The following is a 19,860-nucleotide window of genomic DNA, read 5'->3' on the forward strand; positions in this document are numbered from 1 at the left end:
TCAGAGTGATCTCTGGCTACCTGGGTCTGGTGAGAGCATGTAAATCATCTTCCCTCCCTTTGTGTGAGCACAGAAAGAGACCAGGGTAGCACACTTTAACCTAATCATCTGCGTTGTGTTTAGTCATGGGCATGCCAATGGAGGCCACAGACAGGACAATTTCTTTCTGGGCCGTGGCAAGCGTCTTCCTAAGGTCCCGCTGAGCCAGTCCAGATGGGAACATGTCCTATGTGGAATCTTCGGAGTCACACTATCCCCTGGGTATGAACTCATCTCTCCATTTGGGAGCCAGAGAAGCTGAAGATTGGCACCAGCAGGAGACAAATCAGAAAACCTGCCATTCTCCACAGGGCCCACTCCTTTACTCTTTCTGGGCCAGTCAGACCTGGCTCGGTGGCTCAGCAGTTCAATGTCAGCCAACTGTGGGGTTGCAAAAAGCTGCAGAATGCATCCTATCTGATTCAAGGAAGCAGAGTCATAGTTCTGGAGAGCTGTCAGTCTAATGGGAGACTCTGAGGTCTGACTTAGGAAACTCTAGCCTTGAGGGAAAGTGTTGGTAACAGCACCTGTCCCTACCAAATAGGGAGTCATGTGAGTCTCAGAGAGTATGTAACTTGTCCAGGTCACCTAGCAAACTGTAGCAAACACAGGACTCCAAGCCTACAGCCTTCTTTGTCAACTAGGGACCCTTTGTCCCTCCTTTAGGCTAAAGTCAGTGTCACAGCAGGGGAACAGAGGGTCCACCCTTAACTAGCCTTCTAGGGGATGCTATGGGCATGTATGGGAGGTATGGGTGTGCCAGGAGGAGCTGGGGGGTGGGAGTTCTAGCCAGAGGCTGGAGAAAGAAGCAGGCAAGCTTTCTACAAGCAAAGAAAATGAAATCACCAATTTATTGGATTTCTGTGGCCATTCAGCCTCCTTCCCCAGAAGCACCTAGGGAAACATGTCCAGAAAACATTAGCCAGGGAAAGGGATGGGGTAAGAAAAAAACCAGAGGATCGAAATAAAGAGATCTGTGTTCCTGTACACACATTGCACACACACACACACACACACACACACACACACACAGAGAGAGAGAGAGAGAGAGAGAGAGAGAGAGAGAGAGAGAGGAGAGAGAGAGAAACAATGACAGAAAGAAACAAACTGCAGATTTCTTTTTATATATGTATTTATTTAATTTATTTTTGAGATGGGGTGCCCTATGTAGCTCTTGCTGGCCTGGGACTCCAGAACACTGGAATTAAAGACATATACTATCACACCAGCCTCTTACTAGTTTTCTTTTTCTTCCTTCCCCACTTCTTCCTTGACAGACAGAGTCTCATGTAGCCCAGGCTGGCTTTGAACTTGTTATGTAGCTGAAGATGACCCTGAACTCCTGATCCTCTTGTCTCTACCTCCCAACACTCCTGTTACCCCTGTGCTAGGATCCTTAGGCTGGCCTGTTGGCATGAACTCTGGAATGATGAGGTCTTTCTATTCCTCCATTTGTGCTGGATATGAGCTCTCTGGGGCATGGGAGCTAGAGGCACGAGATGGCAGAGACAGGCTTCCCTCTCCAAGTGTGTCCATTGTGAAGAGGCGGCAACCATCAAGAATTCACTGGCCCCACGTCCATCAGTCCTGCAGCTGGGAGAAAGGATGCAATGGGAGAAAAAAAAAAAAGCTGAAGGACCCCTTCTGGGAAGATGAAAGATGGGACACGATAGGCATTTGTGGATGAGCAACTTTTTCTTCTGCATCCTAATTGTTAAAATTGTTAAAGCATTATTGTCCTGGGATTATGTCCCAAGGAATGGGGCACACTAGCTTCCTCCATCTCCAGCCCTACTCTCCTCAGGTTCTAGACTACTTGAGGCCTGGCAAGGAAAGGGCTATCCCAGGCAAAGTGAGGTGGGGATAGGAACACTTACCTGTAATATGCTTTTGGGGAGGAAGACGCTTCAGTGGCCCTGGGGCCAGAAAGTTGATAGTAGATTTGCTGCCAAGACAATGGAAGAGATTTCGATTAGACTCCGGGCAGAATCACAAAGTGCTGGAGTATAGCAGGGGAGAGAAAGGGCGTCTCATGAGACTTGAGAACAGGTAGTCACTGTCCACCTCCAGCGGTTCCCGCCCCATTGGCCCATATCCCCTCTAAATTCTAGGAAGGTCCTTGATCTCTGAAGATCCCTCTGCACAGGCCTCAGTTACCTGGATAACATTCCATTGCCTCTGGATCCAATCCCAGAGGCAAGCCCGGGCATCGGAAATCCAAGGAGGCTGGGCCTGAGTAATCAGCTGCTAGAGCTGTGAAGCCCTGTAGAGTCGTGGGGGAAGGGAGGGATAGCTCCCCACCCCCACCCCCACCTCACACAGGCACAACGGGATTTGGGGATGGAGGAGGGGCGGCCTGTCACTCCAGTGTCTTCCCACCCTCCTCCCTCTGCCACTTTCTCCCTATTCCCACCTGCAAGCAATTTGGCCAATGGGAGGGCAGCTAAGATTGCTGTGTGGAATCCTTCTAGATTTGGGTGCATTTGGTGAGGAGGGGGCTTCTCCTTCCCCACTCTAGACCCCGGGTAACCTTTCCCTCTTCACAGAAGCAAATTACTGGTAATTATCTCACATCCAAAGCCTTCAGGAGCTGCTTCCAAAATTGCTTTAATTGAATTAATTGAATCTCATTTGGTCTGGGCAGAGAATGGGGGGCCATACCTTAAAATAGTACAGGGAGTGGAGGGGGGTGAGCTACCCAGAAGGAGACCACTTTCCTGGGGCTGAGATCATGGAAGTGACAGCACATACCCCGGACACTGCCTGCTCTGCAGCCTGCACTGATTTTAGATGGGCAAGCCACTGCCCACTTTGAGTGGGGGACCTTGCCTGAGTCCTTCTCTCTAACAGTGTCAGCTGAGAGGTGCTGGGGTGTATTTCCAGCCCCATCCTTCCTCCCTACCTTGGGGAGGCAGGGCTAGCTACCTAGCAAGAGATAAATAGATGGTTATAGGAACTCCCCTCAGTGAGCAGCCCCCTCCTGTCATCACAACAGCAGATGTGAATGTCATTTATAAAGTGGTCGCTGTGTTCCAGGCACCGTGTCAAGTACTATCTCATTTCATCATCGCAACCATATGGCGAAGCAAGTCCTATTAACGTTCTTGTCTGAGGGAATGAGAAATAAAGCACAGAGAGGGTAAGAAACTCACCAAAAGTCACAAAGCAAGCATCACCGCTGACCTCTTTGGAGACCAGTCTACCTTCAGTCTTCCCTTTACTTTGTTGATCCAGTGTCCCCAATGGAGCTTCATCCTGGGAAGAAACCACAGGATTCCCCCTCCAGTAAACCTGGTGGCTAGAGAGGGAGAGGCGAAGCTCCTTTCCTCTTGGAATTCCTCCAGGCTCAGCACCACCTAGAAGTCCAAGGCAACTGGACCAGCTCCCAAATGGAAAAGTGGCCCATTTTCCCTGGAAAGGGGTAAGGGGGGGGGGGTGCCGCAGGCTCAGCTGGTAGCTGGCTGAGAGAGCAATTACACTACTGCTACTTAACTTTACAACCCAGGCTGTTGTTTTAACTATGCGACTCGTGTTGGGCTGTCCAATTAATCTGCCTTTGGAGGCTTTCCGAGATGGGGCGGTAGATCTTATCTTGCTCTGTGGAAAGAGAAGTGTGTAGCCTGCATGGCAGAGAACAGCTAACCCCGGGGCCGTTGGCCTCAGAGAAGACCCAGGGGAGCCATTTGGGGCCAGCCACCCTTTAGAGAAATGGAGCCAGGGTCCAAGGGTCAGGGGGAGGATATGAAAGGAAGAAAGGGAACAAATCTTTCCAGTGGGTGCGCTCACTCGGCTCTGCTCTGTGATCTGGCATTTGCTGCCCACAGGGAAATCTTCAGTGTGTCTTTGGGGGAGTGGGTGTGACCACTGACCCAGTAGAGGGGCAAAGAAGGGATGTTTGCAGCCATCCCTAGGTGAGACACTTCCACTGACTGTGATACCTTCTCTGTCCTCCCTATGACCCCAGCCAAGCTTCTTTCTAGCCTGGGGTTGACTGGAAGTGCCCTACTGGGCTTTTCAGCCAGGGACTGGTGCCCTCGGTTTGCTGTGATTGGGAACAGGTTCAGGCAGTGGGAGGGAAGCTAGCCTTTGAAGCCTTTTGCCTGGAATTGGAGGCTCCTCCCCAGCCCCTGGGGCTACTCTGAGCTGAATTCCCTGAATGACTGACCCTGTCCTCAGCCCACCCCCCATGCTGTATCACGGTGCTGCCAGGTCCTGATGCTCTGGGAGCTCACCAGCCTTCCCACCCAGGCCTAACCCCATCAGCCCATGCTGGCTTCCGGAAGGTGCCCACATGGCCTCTGACCGGCTTTTCCTCTGCCTCTTGTCACACTGCCTCCAGTCATCTGTTCAGCCACATGTTAGCCTGAAGCATCTGTCCCTATCAAGGTGGTGTCCCTAGGACCTACCCAGCAAGAGAACCATAGATATATACTAGATGGAGAATTGCAGTTCCTTCTAGTATTTTTCTCCCCCTCATCCCTTTCTGTAGTCTGAAACCATTCTACCCCCAGCAGCTTACTTCTTCCAGAAGGACTGGTCTAAGCTCAGTCCAGAAGCTCAGTCCTCTGCCAAGGTAAGCCTGGACTGAGTAGAACATGGTGGCTGTGAGGTGGCCAAGTCCCTCCATAGCTAGCCCAGGAGGTAACTGCTGGCAAAGACCACGATGACCTTGGCCATCTCCTATATGAACATTTCATATGATACTATGGGCACTGTTAGGACAGTCCAGAGCTAGAACCACAGAGTTAGCTGGTGGCAGACGCATAACAAGGCTCTAGTGTTGGGCTGGAGAGATGGCTCAGTGGTTAAAAGTACCAACTGCTCTTCCAGAAGACCTGGGTTCAATTCCCAGTGCCCATATACCCTCACACAGACATATGTTCAGGCAAAACACCAATGCACATAAAATAAGAATAATAAATCATTAAAAAAGAATCTAGTATCTATGACTTCTGGTCAAAGAGAGGATGTATATGATGACAGAGAAAAGGTGGACAACTAGCAATAGCCAGGGTGAATCCGGGAGACACTGATGCATAACATCCAGGACACTGAGGGTGTTTGTTTGTTTTATATTTGTATACATTTTAATATCTGAGGCTTGTGGTTTGAGAGATGGCAAGTGCCTGGGGGATGCTGTACAGAATAATGGTGAATTGGAGCAGATTCTTGGACAGAGACAACTGTGAGGAGCTGAAATGCCAAGCCTACCCTATTATTATTATTATTGTTATTATTATTGTTATTATTATTATTATTATTATTATTATTATTATTATTATTTTGGTTTTCAAGACAGGGTTTCTCTGTGTAACAGCCCTGGCTATCCTGGAACTAGCTCTGTAGACCAGGCTGGCCTTGAACTCACAGAGATCGGCCTGCCTCTGCTTCCAGAGTGCAGCGATGAAAGGCATGCGCCACCACCGCCCAGCACACCTACGCCATTATTTGGAGGCATCAATGCTTGTTTTTATCTAGAGAACTTATTTGATCCAGTTTTCATTCTAGGCTTCCAAGAATATGTGCAGGTGGACTTCTTAGATTTCAAGGATGGAGGAGCCTATGCTCTTAATACATACCTTTGAATTATATGGAGGATTAAGCCCAGGACTTATCAGCTCAAAATGAGTAGATATGGGAGTAGAGGGCCTTTTAAACGAGAGAAGCAAAAATTGCCCACAGTCCAACACTCCATGTTTTGTTTTGGTGCTGGGGCCCTTCCACTTACCCTACCACTGGACCATACCTCCAGTTAGGGAGGTGATGGACTGATAACTGGTAGGTGAAAAGCACGGATTTTATGGTGGCCACCAACAAAGACTCTGTGTCCACTTCTGGTTTTGTCCATGGATGGGCTGGTAGGGTCCAAGGTGCCAGTTAGAAATAATATTTGTTTTCTTCCTGGCTTAGATCCTAGGCTGTGGTGGGGCTTCAGTCATTTGAAGAGGGGAGGAGTGGCAACACTGTGGCGGTTTAAACTCTAGCCAGTGAAGCTCTCTCTAAATCCTTTGTCCTAGCACTGGGGACAGTTGCAAAGATTAAAGCCTTTGATTTAGCTATCTGGCTTGGAGAACCAGACTTCCACTCTGTTCTTTTTCCTCCTTTTGCTTCTTGTCTTGAGAAAATCCATCTGGAGTTAGTTTCCTCTCCCCCCAGAAGGGGGGCAGGTATGCTGGTCCTGGGCTTGACAGGAGGGATGGAGCCTGACCAGCCCTTTCCCAGACTCACATCATCTGAGGCAGGAACAGCATATCTGGGGAATGATGCTGATGCCAGACTCCAAAGCCATGGTCATAGCCACTGGTGGGCAAGGTGCCCACCTTGGGTAGATCCCAGATGGATAGAAGATTTGGAGAGCAGGGAGACAGGGAGGGGTGTCTCCCAGAGAAGTCTTCTTCCTGACCCCCAGAATTCTTTTTCAGGAGCTTCTTGTATTGGGGGCATTTGTACTGAAACCAGATCTCTCTACCTTTGGGAAAAAGAGGTCAGATTAGAAGGGTTGTGCAAAGTTGTGAGTGGGAAGGGGACCTAGCTACAGAGAGTGAGTCCTGCCAACCTTTGCTCAAGCCCTCCCCATCCTAGAAGTCCCTCAGTACCAACTTCGGGTCTGGGTGTCCTCCTCTGCTTGTGCCCAATTCTCCTCTAGCATATACTCCCAACCCTTGCTGCAGATCAGCTATGGGGATTACGTGGAGAGCTGTGTCAGCAGAATCATGGGAGTCCTCTGTGGGGTCTCAGAAACCAGGGACTGGGAACCAGAGACCAGGGACTGGGACCAGGGACTGGCCAGCCCTACCTGGGTTTGGGTGAGTCCAACCAAGCTGCACTGCCAGCTGGGCCCTCTCGGGCAGGGCCAGGTACTGCATGTGCTGGAAACGCTGATTTAGGTGTTGCAGTTGCAGGCTGGAGTAGATAGTTCCAGGTTTGTGGAGCTTCCCAGTCAGAGGCTGCTGGGAGGGCTCAGGGGACAGCACCGGTTTCTCTGATTCTGGGAGGCAGCAGAAGACTGTGTTGTAAGCATGTGGAGTGACCAGGTGAGTCATACATTTTCCTAGGTTCATGCCATGGGGAATCAGCCAAACCAGTGCAGCTACCACTATCAACCTGGGTCTCAGTGTGTGTGTGTGTGTGTGTGTGTGTGTGTGTGTGTGTGTGTGTGTGTGTGTGTGTGTGTGCTGTGCCTATTTCCCTGCCATTTCGATTCCTGTGTATACCAGCAACAGTGAATTCAAGCTGCAGTTCTTGCTCTGTTGAAGCTACCACGGTGGGACCTGGGTGTAGGAAATACTAAGGGTCCCCGAGAAAGGGTACCCTGGCTCCCACAATGGAATTCAATAGCTATGGAGATACCTGCTTAGAATAGAGCGGAGGCAAAAGACTCTTGTGGAGGGCTGAGCTACAGTTTGAAGATGAAGAGGGCAGCTAATCCAAGCCCCAAGGAACCTAAAAGTAATACTCAAAGCTCAGCGTTAGTGTCTTCCTGGCTCCCTCTGGCTTCCTAAAGGGGTCTGTATAAGTCTGCCTTGAATGCCAATACCAAGGCTGGAAAAGTGAGCCTTAGTGTACCCTGCAGTAAAAGTGACTATCCCTTTCTTCCCCTCAGCCGTTGGCTCAGAGGAGCCCTTTTCAGGGGTCTTGAAGCCAGACTAGTGTGTGTGTGTGTGTGTGTGTGTGTGTGTGTGTGTGTGTGTGTGTGTGTGTGTGTACGCGCGTGTGCGTGTGTGGTCCAGAAAAACGCATCTGCCCAAATGAAGATCGTTTCTGGCCAAGCTGCCGGGCAGTGGCATACCTGGTTCTCCAAACTCAGTTGCGGGTTGTGGGGCACAGCTGAGACCTTGGGTTTTCATTTCTGCAATCTGGGCCCCAACCTGTGGTACTCTACGGGATACGGAGACTGTCCAAGAAGATGAGAGAAGTGCGTGGATGAAGAGACAAAATACCTGCCCAGTCGCCTCATTCCGTGCTTGTCTGACCCGCAGCTGAGAAGACCCCAGGCGAGAGCCAGCAGAACGACCCTGTACCCCGGCGCGAGTAGCTTCTGTCCATCTGCTCCCCATCCATCCCTAACTGGGTTCACCCAACACACCTCAGGGTCCTGCCCTCAGGCCGCAGACACCACTACCTCCAACCCCCTCCCCCGCCTCCGCCGCCGCATACTTCACCGCACCTTGGGGGCCGAGGGTGCTCAGATCCTGCTCTTCGACCCCAGCCTCAGCCAATTCCCAGAAAAGCCATTGGGTTTCCGCTCCCGCCCGATCCTGTCCCGCCTCTTTTGGTTCGACCCGACCGCTCGCCTGAGGCTGGCAGCCAAGCGACCATCCGACCATCCGTGCCTCCTTGGCGGAATGGACCGCGCAGTTCGGGTGGTGAAGCGCAGAGAAAGACAGTCTGGACTGCTGAACTTTCTGAGCAGATCACCCTCCAGGTGACTTCCGGGACAGCTGCCTTTCTTCACACTAGTTGCGGCAAGTCACGACTGGATCTACCTCGGTCGCCGCGATAACGGGTCCCCAGGGCCTCCCTGAAGGCGCGGCCGCCACACCCGCAGCCTCAATGGGGTGTTGGTGAGGCGCTCTGCGAGCCAAGCGCCTCCCTGGGTCGGAGTTGCACTCATAGTGTGGGTTTAGGAGACCCCAAGCCCTCCAATCGTTCATTCAGGAACGGGCGGTCCACACAGCTCCAATAATGAAATGCTAAGGTCTACTTTAAGGACATACTTGCTTGTGAAGGCGAGCGTCTGTGGTTTTTCGTTGGATCCGGGTAAAATATGTAATAGAAAGAATTCTCCATTCCATTGCTCTTGGACCAAGCAAGGGAAGGCAGAATATGGAAGACAGACGAGCAACTCCCAACACCACCTTATTGCCAGAATAAATCTCCCAAGGTAGTCAGGTTTCCAAAAAACGCAAATTGTCCCCATATATGTCAAGTTGCCTGGGCTGCCCTCAAACTCAGGCTCCTCCTGTTTCTATCCCCCCAGTGTATATTAGCATATCTAAAAAGAAAAGTTCAAGAGGTGTGTAAAAACCCTGCCCCACCACTGTCCCTCCTCCAACCAGACCCAGCAAACCCAGCAAACCCACCCCCAGCTCTGCCACAGAAGGGGTTAACTTTCTGGTGTTCTAAGAAGTCCCCTTTCCTGGCTCCATTCCTCCAGGAAAATGAATTCATCATATCCTTTCTTCCTGCCTCGGTTTCTCCAACCATAAAACAAGGAATTTGAGATCTAGGGTGACTTCCGGTTCTAGGGGTTCAGGACTTCATGTTAGAGTGACAAGAGAAAAGGAGAGAGATATCTGGGTTTGGGACTGACTACTGTGAAGTTGTCTGGCAAACGTGCATTGTTGGGGATTATGCCCAGGACAACTGGAGCAAAGCAATGGGATTGGGGAAGTCAGTACAACTGGGTCTATGAATATAGCATCCTTGCAGTGCCAGCCAAGGGCTGTCAGTTTGGCTATGCAAAAGTCAGGCCTAGGAATCCGGCTAGTCCCTTACCTTCACTGAGGCCTTCCAGGGAGCACTTTCTCTGGAGCTCAAATTTGCTGCAGGTAACAACAGGAACTGGGCCTATTCTATCCCAAAGTTAAGGGTAAACATGGTAGGAATGGCTTAGGTGCAAGGCTGAGGTGGCCAGGGAGAGATTTTGAGACTGACCAGCCTGTAACTTTATTCTTTGAACAATGGTTGGTAGGATCCTACACCCAGATTGTGCAGGGGCCAGCTACCAGACTGGGTTAGACATCTCTAGAAAAAAAGGGGGTGGGGCCCAGGAAAGGAACAGGAGCCCCGCCTAGTTGCCTACCTACCTTCAGCTGGGAATTGATTTCTGTTTAGTAGTGTTTGGTTTGCATACTGGTTTCTGGGATCAGAAGGGTGATGTCGGGAAGGGGGTGAAGGATGAGGAGAATCTCGGGAAAGGAGCTAGGTCTCACCCCCAGTATCTAGATTATAGTACTTTTCCGTTACACATAGGTACACATACAACTCCACTGTTCCAGGGGGGTGGGGTAGGGGGCCCTCCGCCTGGCTTCACAAAACTGCAAATCGAAACCAGGTCGGATTTAAAGAGGAAACCTAAATCAACTCGCCTCCGCTCCTCCCCCACCCTTTCTCCCTCCCCCCTACTGCAGATTCCATGGAACCCGAGTAACATTTGAATCCCGCTAGCTGCGTGCAAGCAGAAGAGGGCGAAATTTATGAAAACGCAACTCAGACCCCAGAGGTGAGACGAGCCTCGGCGTCTACACTTACCTGTTTCGAGTTCCTGAGGATGTTCAGCTGCCCGGTGGAAGGACTGAGATGGCACCTCCGAGAGTTGCTGGCTGAGCAGGTAGGAGTCTCCTGGAGTTGCTGCCCAAGGTAGGAATAGGACAGGAGGTGGCCATAAGGCTGGGAGTAGGACAAATCAGGGGAAGCTGCGGTTTCGGGGGACAGGCCAAGCGGGTTGGCAGCCACTACCGACGGGACGGGGGCGAGGTCCGGGAAGACAACGCGGCCAGGAAGGGGACAGGGTAAAGAGGTCATTACGGCCGGTGCCAGGCCACAGGGTCATGGCCCTGCACGCCATCTACTCTCTATGCCAACACCTTTTAAAGTTTCCAGAATTGAGGCTAATGAGCCCTTCACCCCCAGCAAGCCACCCCCATGCCTTAGATCCCAGGGAAAATGTCTCTCTGAGCCTCTTCTGGCAGAGAGCTCGAACCCGAGAAAGGGGTTTGGGGGTGCCCCGTGGTTTTTTCCCCTCGCCCCTCAAATTCTGGGCCCCCATGTTCTCCTCCGGGTTCGGTTCCCGGGACCACACGGAGTCCCCCGCCTACTTAGACACCTCGGATTGGCTATTGCATGGTGACCTCAGGGAGGCCCAGAGCTGGGCCCGCCCCCGCAACCCCGGGGTAGCACACACCGGGGAAACGGGAGGGGTGAGGTGCGGTGTGCGATCTTCCAGCTGTGCGCCTCGGCGCCTACTCCAAGTTGCTGGGGACCGGTAGAGTCAGGAAATCTCTATAACAATGTCCAAAGTGCTAGGAAACTGGACCTGGGATGGGCAAGGGGGTGGGGAGCTGCGTGGTGACTAGAGACGTTGCGCGAATTCAGAACCTGTGTTGGTGCTCAGCGGGTCGCACGGGTCCACATGGTCCCACGCTGCCTTGGCCCTGCGAGGGAGTGGAAAGTAGATCGCCAGCGCCGGGCGCTTGCTTATTCAGCGCGTTGGAATGCAGAGCTGCTGAGCGATGGCAGTTTGTTGGTAAACAGACGCCGGGGCCTGGAGGTGCCGCCTGGCGCCCAGCCTGTCCTGCACGCGCGTGGCGCGCACGCCCCCGCCGGGTGCCCAGAGCCTGGCACGCTGCGACCGCCGCGACTGCGCCTCACCACCCCCAATGCAGTCTTCCGCTTCCGCCAGGGGCCCCGGTTTGGTTGCGACACCACAGCTCCTGCAGGCCCTTGAGGCTGCTGGAGGGAATCTGCTGTCTGGGATTCGCCTGTACTGAGCCCCGCCTTTCCTGGCACTCTGCACAAACTGTAGCCTCGCATGAACTGGGACAAAATGTGGTAGTGGGGGTGAATCTAATTTGATGGATCCTGAAAGGACACAGAAAACATGGCTAGCTCCTTTGTACTTCTAGCTGTTTGCAGGACCTGCCTCAACAGTGCACAAGGCCTTGATGAGCATGTATCCACGCGTGCAAGCATCTGTTACCACATGTGCAAAAATACACAGGGACTTTATTTAAGCACCACATAGATGCTGTCAGATACCAATATCCCTCTATAAAAAGGGGCTCATTTATGGACCTGCACCCCACCACCTGGAGAGAATGGATTTCTTTACGTTGCCTTGGCTCCTGGAAATCATTCTGTAAACCAGGCGGGCCAAGAACTCAGAGATCTACCTGCCTTTGCCTCCTGAGTGCTCGGATAAAAGGCGTGTGCCACCACTGCCAGGCACAAACACAGACTTTAAGATGTGGTACATATATATCTGCATATCTAAATATGAGTAACTCTTTGAATAGAAACACAGTATTAAAGCTGATGAGATGACTTAGCAGATGGCGGCACTTCTATCAAACCTGACAATCGGAGTTGGAATCCCCAGAACCCATATGTTGGAAGGAAAGAACAGACTCCCAAGAGCTATTCTCTGACCTCCACATGTGGGCTTTGTTATGCCTAGATCCACACACATGCACATAACACAAAACAAATAATGGGATTTTTTAAATTTAAAAAACACAGAGCTTGTCTTCTACACATGCCCATGTACAAGTCAAATCATTGACATTCATACTCAAAAATAAGGCAATACAAACATACAAATATATATGCTCATATACCTCCCCCACAAATCGAGACTGTTTTACATAACGAGATCCAGTTCTTTTGTTGTGGTTAAATTTGGTTTTTCAAAGCAGAGTTTCTCTGTGTGTGCTAGCTGTCCTGAAATGTAGACCAGGCTGGCCTTGAACTCAGAGATCTGACTGCCTCTGCCTCTAGAGTGATGGGATTAAAGGCAAAGGCATGTACCACCACTGCCCAGTTGCATTCCTTAGCCCACAAGTCTACACAGATTCCCTAGCAAGTCCAACACAGTTGATCCCTCTGTTGTGCAAGACATTTTCATGTTGTGTACACACACACACACACACACACACACACACACACACACACACACACACAGGACTTAGGGGGAAAGGTAGCAATGTTAGGGTGTAGAGAAAGAAGACAGACTGGAGGAGTAGATGAAGGCATTGGGTGGTTGTGGGCAGATGCAGGCCTTATAAAATAGAGTCTGGGTCTGGAGAGGTGACTCAGTGGTTAAGAGCACTGGCTGCTCTTCCAGAGGACTGGTTTCAATTCCTAGCACCCACATGGCAGCTCTCAACCACATGTAATTCCAGTTCTGGGGGATCTGACATCCTCTTCTGGCTTCTGGTTCCCAGGCATGTGCGTTGTCCACAGACAGTACACGTGTACACACAATATAAAAATAAATAAATAAAAATAAGTAAATAAAAAGAGAAAGTCTCGGGGAATGTATAGGGACTGTAGCACCTCGTGGACAGGAGAGAAATAATCTGCTTTTAAATGCCCCCCCCCCAACTGGACAGAAATTAAGTTCTCCAGGGAAATGCTTTCTTGCCAATAAAGTAGTTCTCTACCCTGTAACCTTGGAGCTCTGAAGAAGGGGCACTATAGAAGACCCTCTTTCTCAGGTTGGCGGGGAACAGTGTGGAAGTTTGCTTGGTAGGTAAATGTTATTTTCAAGTGGGACCACCTTTCCCCAGGTTCCAGCCATGCCTACCTCCTTAGAGCTGAAGCTATGAACTAACTTCTGAGGACATTGCTTTCCAAGCCTTCCTTTCTCTAGCACTATCCTGCTCTTTTCCGGTTTTTGAGGGGGGTTGTTGTTGTTGTTGTTGTTGTTGAGACAAAGTCTCTCTGTGTAGTCCTGGCTGTCCTGGGACTTACTCTGTAGACCAGGCTGGCCTCGAACTCACAGAGATCCTTCTGACTCTGCCTCTGCCTCCTGTGTGCTGAGATTAAAGGCGTGTACTACCACTGTCAAAGCTGGCTGGCCTGTTCTTCAGAAGGGAGGCTTCCGTGGTGTTCCCAAGGATGGCCTCTCTGGCTCCATGAATCAAAGGAGGAGATGGTGTTGGCTGTCAGGGCAGGTTTCATAAGGGGGTGTTTCAAAGCGAGAACAGGAAGGATGGTGGAGGACACCTCCAGGGTCAGGTAGTCAGAACCCTTTCTGTGGGGGACCTAACAAGGGCGGAGGTAGGCGGTCTAGCAGGCTCAGCAGTGTGCAGCTTTGGGATCATCTCTAAAGTAAGGTCCCGAGTGAATGCCTTTTCTAAGCCTCCCCATGTGCTCAGGAGCACTCCAAAGTCACACTCACAAAGTCCTGTACTTGTGTGGCAACCCTATGGGATTTATAAGCGCAGCCTCCTCATAAAAACCCTGGTACCACATCTCTCCCTCCTCCGTCAACCAGCCTCACCCCACTTCCCAAAGTATGAGGGACCCGAGTACTTGCTTGACCTTAGGCATCTTCTTAAGTGGAGACCCCCAACCAGGAGGGGTCCCCCAAAGCAGAAGTCATCCTCTTAACCCTAAGAAAAGTAATAGTGATGGCATGTGGGCTGGGGAGAGCAGTGTTTGATGAGAATGAGGAAAGGGAAGGCCCCTGTTCCACACCAGCTTAGCCTCCAAGCAGCTGGTCAGTTCCTATTAGAAGGCACGGGGAGAGAAGGGGGCTGGACTGAGAATCCAATCTTGTGCTGTGGTTTGCAAAATCCAGAATCCAAGAGCATAAAACTAAGGAGGAGGGAAGGAAGGAAGGAAGGAAGGAAGGAAGGAAGGAAGGAAGGAAGGAAGAGAGGGAGGGAGGGAGGGAGGGAGAGGTGGAGGGAGGGAGGGAGAGGTGGGAGGGAGGGAGGGAGGGAGGGAGGGAGGGAGGAAAGAAGGAAGGAAGGAAGGAAGGAAGGAAGGAAGGACAAATTAATTCTTTTCTATTACTACAAATAGCTCCTGCTGCTCACAAAAGTAGGAACTAACTCCCCCAGTGTTTTGTCTGGGAGATCGGCTTTGAAGAGCCTAGCACTAAGGAAACTAACTAGTGGTGGTGGTATATATGTGTATGTTGGGGGCAGGCCGGGGTGTCGGTAGCAGGGGAGGCTGGGGAGTTGGAGCAACCTGATACCCTTGGTGCTCAGTACACATAAGCAAACGTGTGGGTCTCTTTTTATTTCTTGAGACAGGGTCTCACTATGTAGCTCTGGCTGTCCTGGAACTCTCTCTGTAGACCAGGCTGGTCTCCAACTCACAGAGATCTGCTCGCCCCTGCCTCCCAAGTACTGGGATTAAAGGCCTGCACCACCATGCCCCGCTCATGCTTGGGTTTCATTAACTTGCTTCAGGCTCCTTTGTGTCCGGCCGGATTCCTCCTGTAGCAGAATCCTGCTCCAAAACAGCGAGCTCCGCAGGCAGTTCATAGCCAAGGGTGGGCTCAAACAACAAGTGCGAATGCGCAGGGCTTCCGCAGCACACTCGCAGGGCTCAGTACAGTGTAAGGGTGGCTTGTGCTGCCTGGGTCAGTCGTGGAGCTCTGAAACTACAAGTCCACTTGGCACCCGAACCAGTCTGCTCAGGGAAATAGAGACTCTCACTCCCCATCAGATTTCTGAGGGCTTGGGAGTCATTTTGGAATTACACTCTTTCTTTCTCCGTGGTCACTGCTCCCAAATGAAATTTTGGTTTTGTTTTTGTCTGCTCTCAGCAAGCTTTAAAGTTCTATTTGGACTTTGTAATTCGGTTTGGGGAAACTCAATAATTCAATCTTGCAGCAGCCTCTCACCAACCCGTGGAGTCCCTGTGGTGGAGCCCCGGGTTCCGGAGGCCTGGGGAGGGAGCAACCTGTAGAAGACAGCTTCCCTCGTCCCATTTTGCTTGAGATTCGGAATCACCAGGTCTCCTTTCCTCCTTCTGGTGGAGCATTTGGTGAGCCCTGGGGCCCGCGTGGCGGTTGACGGCCTCTGCAGTCCCGGCTGGGGACTTTCCTTTGTGCTCACTTCCACTTTCACGACTCCCTCCCGGCCAGCCTTTTCTGTGTGTTATTTTCCAAATAATCCCAAAGATGCTGCCAGTGGATCAGGAGGGGAGAAGTCTTGTGGTCATTGCCACCCGGTCCAGGCACCGCTTGGCGTGGGGCTCCCACGAGAGTCTTTCCCAACTCGCACTCGATCTCAGTGACAACTCCACACCACTCCTGCATTCCCTGTTTTCTTTAAATTCAAGAAGTCTACCTGAGATTGGCCAGGGCATTTTTAATACACAAGAATAAGAAAAGTCACCTAAGAGCTTAACTATGAATAATTCTTTGACCAGGACACCGTCTTTGGTGGCGCCAGGCTTGGGAGGGAGTCACTCGGCGCTGAGCTTCGCCAAGCGCTGCGACTGGGGTCAGACCCTGGAGGGTGACGCAGGGTTTCTAGGCTGAGTCCACAGGGCTCACCAGTGGACCGAGGGCCCCTCACGGGGACAGCCCCGCAGAGGGAGCCCTAGACGCCCGCCCTCAAGAACTTTGCAAGCTTAACTGGAGGCCAACCCGCCTGCTACGAATTCGCCGGGTCTGGAACGAAGAAGGCTTGGCTAGGGCTGCAGCCTTCCTCAGACCCCAGTGCTGCATAGAAATTCGGGCTTTTCGCTCTCTTCTTTCTCGCCAGCCAGCCGTGGGTGAAGGCTGGAAGGGGACATGGAGCTAGGAAACGCCTGTAGCGGGCAACGAATGGGGAAGGCAGTGCGTGCAGGGGCACCCACCACACAGAGCAGAACCCGTAGACACGGACCCGCACACACTTACAGGCGACCATTCCCATTCTCTTCATACACCCCCACCCCCCCACACACCCCACACACTTCCTTCACATGCACTGTGCACACTGCCTTTTAAACACACACAGGCTCACCCTGCCTTCCTGACCCCCTGAGAGAGCGAAGGGTCTCTGTAATTTGTGGGGGTTATTGCTTTCACTTGCACAGTGGAGATCATATTCCTTGTCAGTCTGCACTTTTTTTTTCTTTATTCAAAAGGAGGTAGGATGTTGGCCATCCAGGATGCTACTTTGCACTGGAGTCCTTGGGACTATCTGCCTCACCTCTGTAGCTCTGGCTTTGGGAGGATGGGAGAATATTGCTTTGGGGGACAGGGAGCCCTGCAAAATCAGCCCTCATTCCCAAAATGAGACAAACGATGTCTGCAAAACAACACACAACCTGCCTAAGAAGAAACAAAATCCACAAAGACTTTCCCTCTGTTTACACCAGGAGGGTGGAGAAAGAAGGTTAGAAGGAGTACATTGTCACCCCTCCCTCTCTTTCAAGCCCACCCCCACCGGGCTAAAAACTGGGAAGGCTGTCCAGGAGGAGGGACCAAGGCCCATGTGGTAATCGGAAGAAAAGTGTCTCCTATATCCACCCCAGGGCCCTTCAACACTGCATCATTGAATACCCTCTGCAGTCCCATTTGGAAGAGAACCCAGCCTGGAGTTCTTCAACTGCTGTTGAAAAGAGCTGGAGGAGGTGGTGAGAGAGAAGAAAGAGGGCAGAGAAGTCTGTGACGGAGGGTGGGGGCTGTGCCAAGGGTCAGCGGCTCTTTGGGAAAGCATGGACCAAGTGGAAATGCACTGTTAACATTTGCAACTGCTTAGGCCAATTGGGCTGGACTGCCCTCCCTCCCAGGCTCCGTGCTGTGTGTATGTGTGTGTGAGGGGGAGGCAGTGGCAACTGTCCATTAGCTCTCTGCAGCCCAAGTTCTGGATGGCATGTGCCCCAAAATTACTGTGGAGGGGGAGCTGAGCCTATATTCATAACCGTCATCAACCGTCATTCAACCCAATGGGGCCTTTGTGGCTTTTCATAAAAAAGAACTAGAGGGCTGGGTCCTGGTCCTCAATGTCTGGGACACTGGAGGATCCAGATGAAGGCCTGTTATCTGGCGACAGTATTAAGGGATGAGGGGGAGCCTGTCCCAGGGCCTTAGAGGCAGAAGGGACGCTATGGGAATTTGAGACCTATGTTTTAGATAACAATAATGATTGCAGCACCGTATATTGTCTATGTTAAGGCTTTATTTATTTATTTATTTTTGGTTTTTCTCTGTGTAGCTTTGGAGCCTATCCTGGCACTCGCTCTGGAGACCAGTCTGGCCTCAAACTCACAGAGATCCGCCTGCCTCTGCCTCCCGAGTGCTGGGATTAAAGGCGTGTGCCACCAACGCCCGGCTATGTTAAGGCTTTATCACAAGCCTCTCTTTATCACAATATTTCTATACAAGGTAGAGTTGATATCTAATAGAGATATCTCTGTTATCCCCCTTTTTACAAACCAGGACACTGAGGCACAAAAGGGCCACATACCCTTTCCAAGAGCTGCAATTGGAATCCTCAGCCAGCTGGCTGTCATAACTGCTGGGTGACTGAGAAGGCCTAAAAGGGAGCAGGAGACCCCCGGGGAGCAACGTCCTCTATGAAGGCAGCAAGAAAAGAAATAATATTAATAACAGTGACTTGTTACAACTGGAATTCATGTGCCACACCACCCTGTAAGGGAATCCGATTCTTATCCTTGCTTCACTGTGAAGAAACTGAGGCACAGAATCAGCACTTGCAGGGACTCTGTTCACCCAGCTTCAGGTGGAGAAAGTGATTGGAGCTAGGGAGGCTTCGAAGGATCTCAGTGTTCTACCAAGAGCTTGGGATGGCCTTGAGTGGTGGGAAGGTAGAACCCGCATTGAAGCAGAGGGGCTTCCCAGGGGCACATTGGGTACCATGGCGGATTGGGGAAGGGGGTCAGGTGGCAGAGAATTGAGGAAGAGGTGCTTGCGGCATGTAGGTGTTCGGTGAGGAGGGAATCTCCCAAGAGTATGGTGGCAGAGGCAATAGAGAGGAAGGGAGCCAAGAGAAAAGTGGCCCAGAGACAGCTCCCAAGGGGGCTTGGTGACTGTAGTAGGGGTGGGGGAGGCAGAGTGACTGAAGCTCCTGGCTTGGACAACCAGGGAACCCCAGGGAAAAAGCCAAGAGATTTCCAAGTGTTTGATGGGTCTGTGAAGCATGAACCAAGATTCTGGGTTGAGGCTCCAGCGGGCAGCCAGCCACATGGACTTGTCAGTGCCTTCTGCACAGGTGTCTTTCCCAGCCCTGCCAATGTAAGCAGGTGAAACTTACATACATGCAGATATATGCAAATGAGCAACCCAGCCTGGGCCCAGAGCCAGGAAGGCAAGCCCTCCCCCACCTCCAGGGACCCAGAAAGGGCCAGCCCAGCCCTGACTCACTTGCTGACATGCCGCCTGGAATGCCACCTCCCCGGCCTGGCTTCCTCCAACTTGGTAAACTTGCTCCTGGAATCACTCTGAAGCTTGGGCCTGAAGCTCCAAGCTGGAACACTAGAATCCAGGGCTGGTGAGACTTTGAGAGTACAGATTTGTTCTGAGTCCCTCCTGAAAACTCCGGTGGTTGGGGTGGGAGACAGATGCCTGAGGATTTAAAAGTATGCAACATGGGTCAGCAACATGGCTCAGGCCCCACTTGGTGGAAGGAGAGAAGTGGCTCCCTCAAGTTGTTCTCTGACCTCCGTATGTGTGATATGGCTTGTGTCCCATACCTCAACAAGAAAAAATAAAATAAACATTAAAACATGGGCTGTGTACATGGTATTCCCTAAAGCCTTTGACACTGCAACAGCTTGTGAAGTACATTGTTTCTCTAGCTCCATTTACAGGGGGAAGACACCGAGGCAGGTGTTGAAATGTCTTGTCAGGGAAACCTGGACTTGTGTTCTGGCTTTCCAGTGTAGGCCTCCTGACTCAGTGTTCTTGGCTCCACTCTGGTTTCTGCTGGGCTGAGAGAAGGTGTGTGTGTGGGGGGGGGTAAGTCCTGGAGTCTGGGGCTCAATTTTTCCCAAACAATCATGGAAAAGAAGTGGTGTTTCTTATGTTTTGTATATTTAAAAAATTTTCCCATTCATTTCTTTATTTGTGTTGTGCTGGAGCCTTGTGCCTTTAGGCAGATAGTCTGCCAGTGAACCTGGAAAAAACTTTGACCCTCTTGGTCCCTGTGCCCTTTGGGGAGTAAGTCCTGGCCTTGGAAAAGAGGCCACACTTTGTGTTGGACCACACATCCCACTCTGGCTCCAGCTTGCCCTCTCTCTCCTTCCCTCCCTTCATCTCTTCTCTCTTTCTGGATGCAAGGTCTCACTGTGTAGCCTTGGAACCCTAAATTCCTCCTGCTTTGGTTTCCTCAGTACTGGAATTATAGA

The 19,860-nt window shown here is 51.4% G+C and overlaps 1 protein-coding gene across 1 annotated transcript; it reads right to left on the reverse strand.

The window, feature by feature from the left end:
- Nucleotides 1–4,958: 4,958 nt before the first annotated feature.
- Dlx4 (distal-less homeobox 4) lies at nt 4,959–10,868 on the reverse strand. The gene is given in 4 exon segments (XM_027424285.2): nt 4,959–6,508; nt 6,836–7,027; nt 10,294–10,398; nt 10,401–10,868. Coding segments are annotated over 4 exon segments (708 nt in total). The 5' UTR covers nt 10,567–10,868; the 3' UTR covers nt 4,959–6,263.
- Between the last annotated feature and the right edge of the window lie 8,992 nt (nt 10,869–19,860).

The sequence above is a fragment of the Cricetulus griseus genome, chromosome 7 (genome assembly GCF_003668045.3).
Source record: "Cricetulus griseus strain 17A/GY chromosome 7, alternate assembly CriGri-PICRH-1.0, whole genome shotgun sequence".
Lineage (NCBI taxonomy): Eukaryota > Metazoa > Chordata > Mammalia > Rodentia > Cricetidae > Cricetulus > Cricetulus griseus.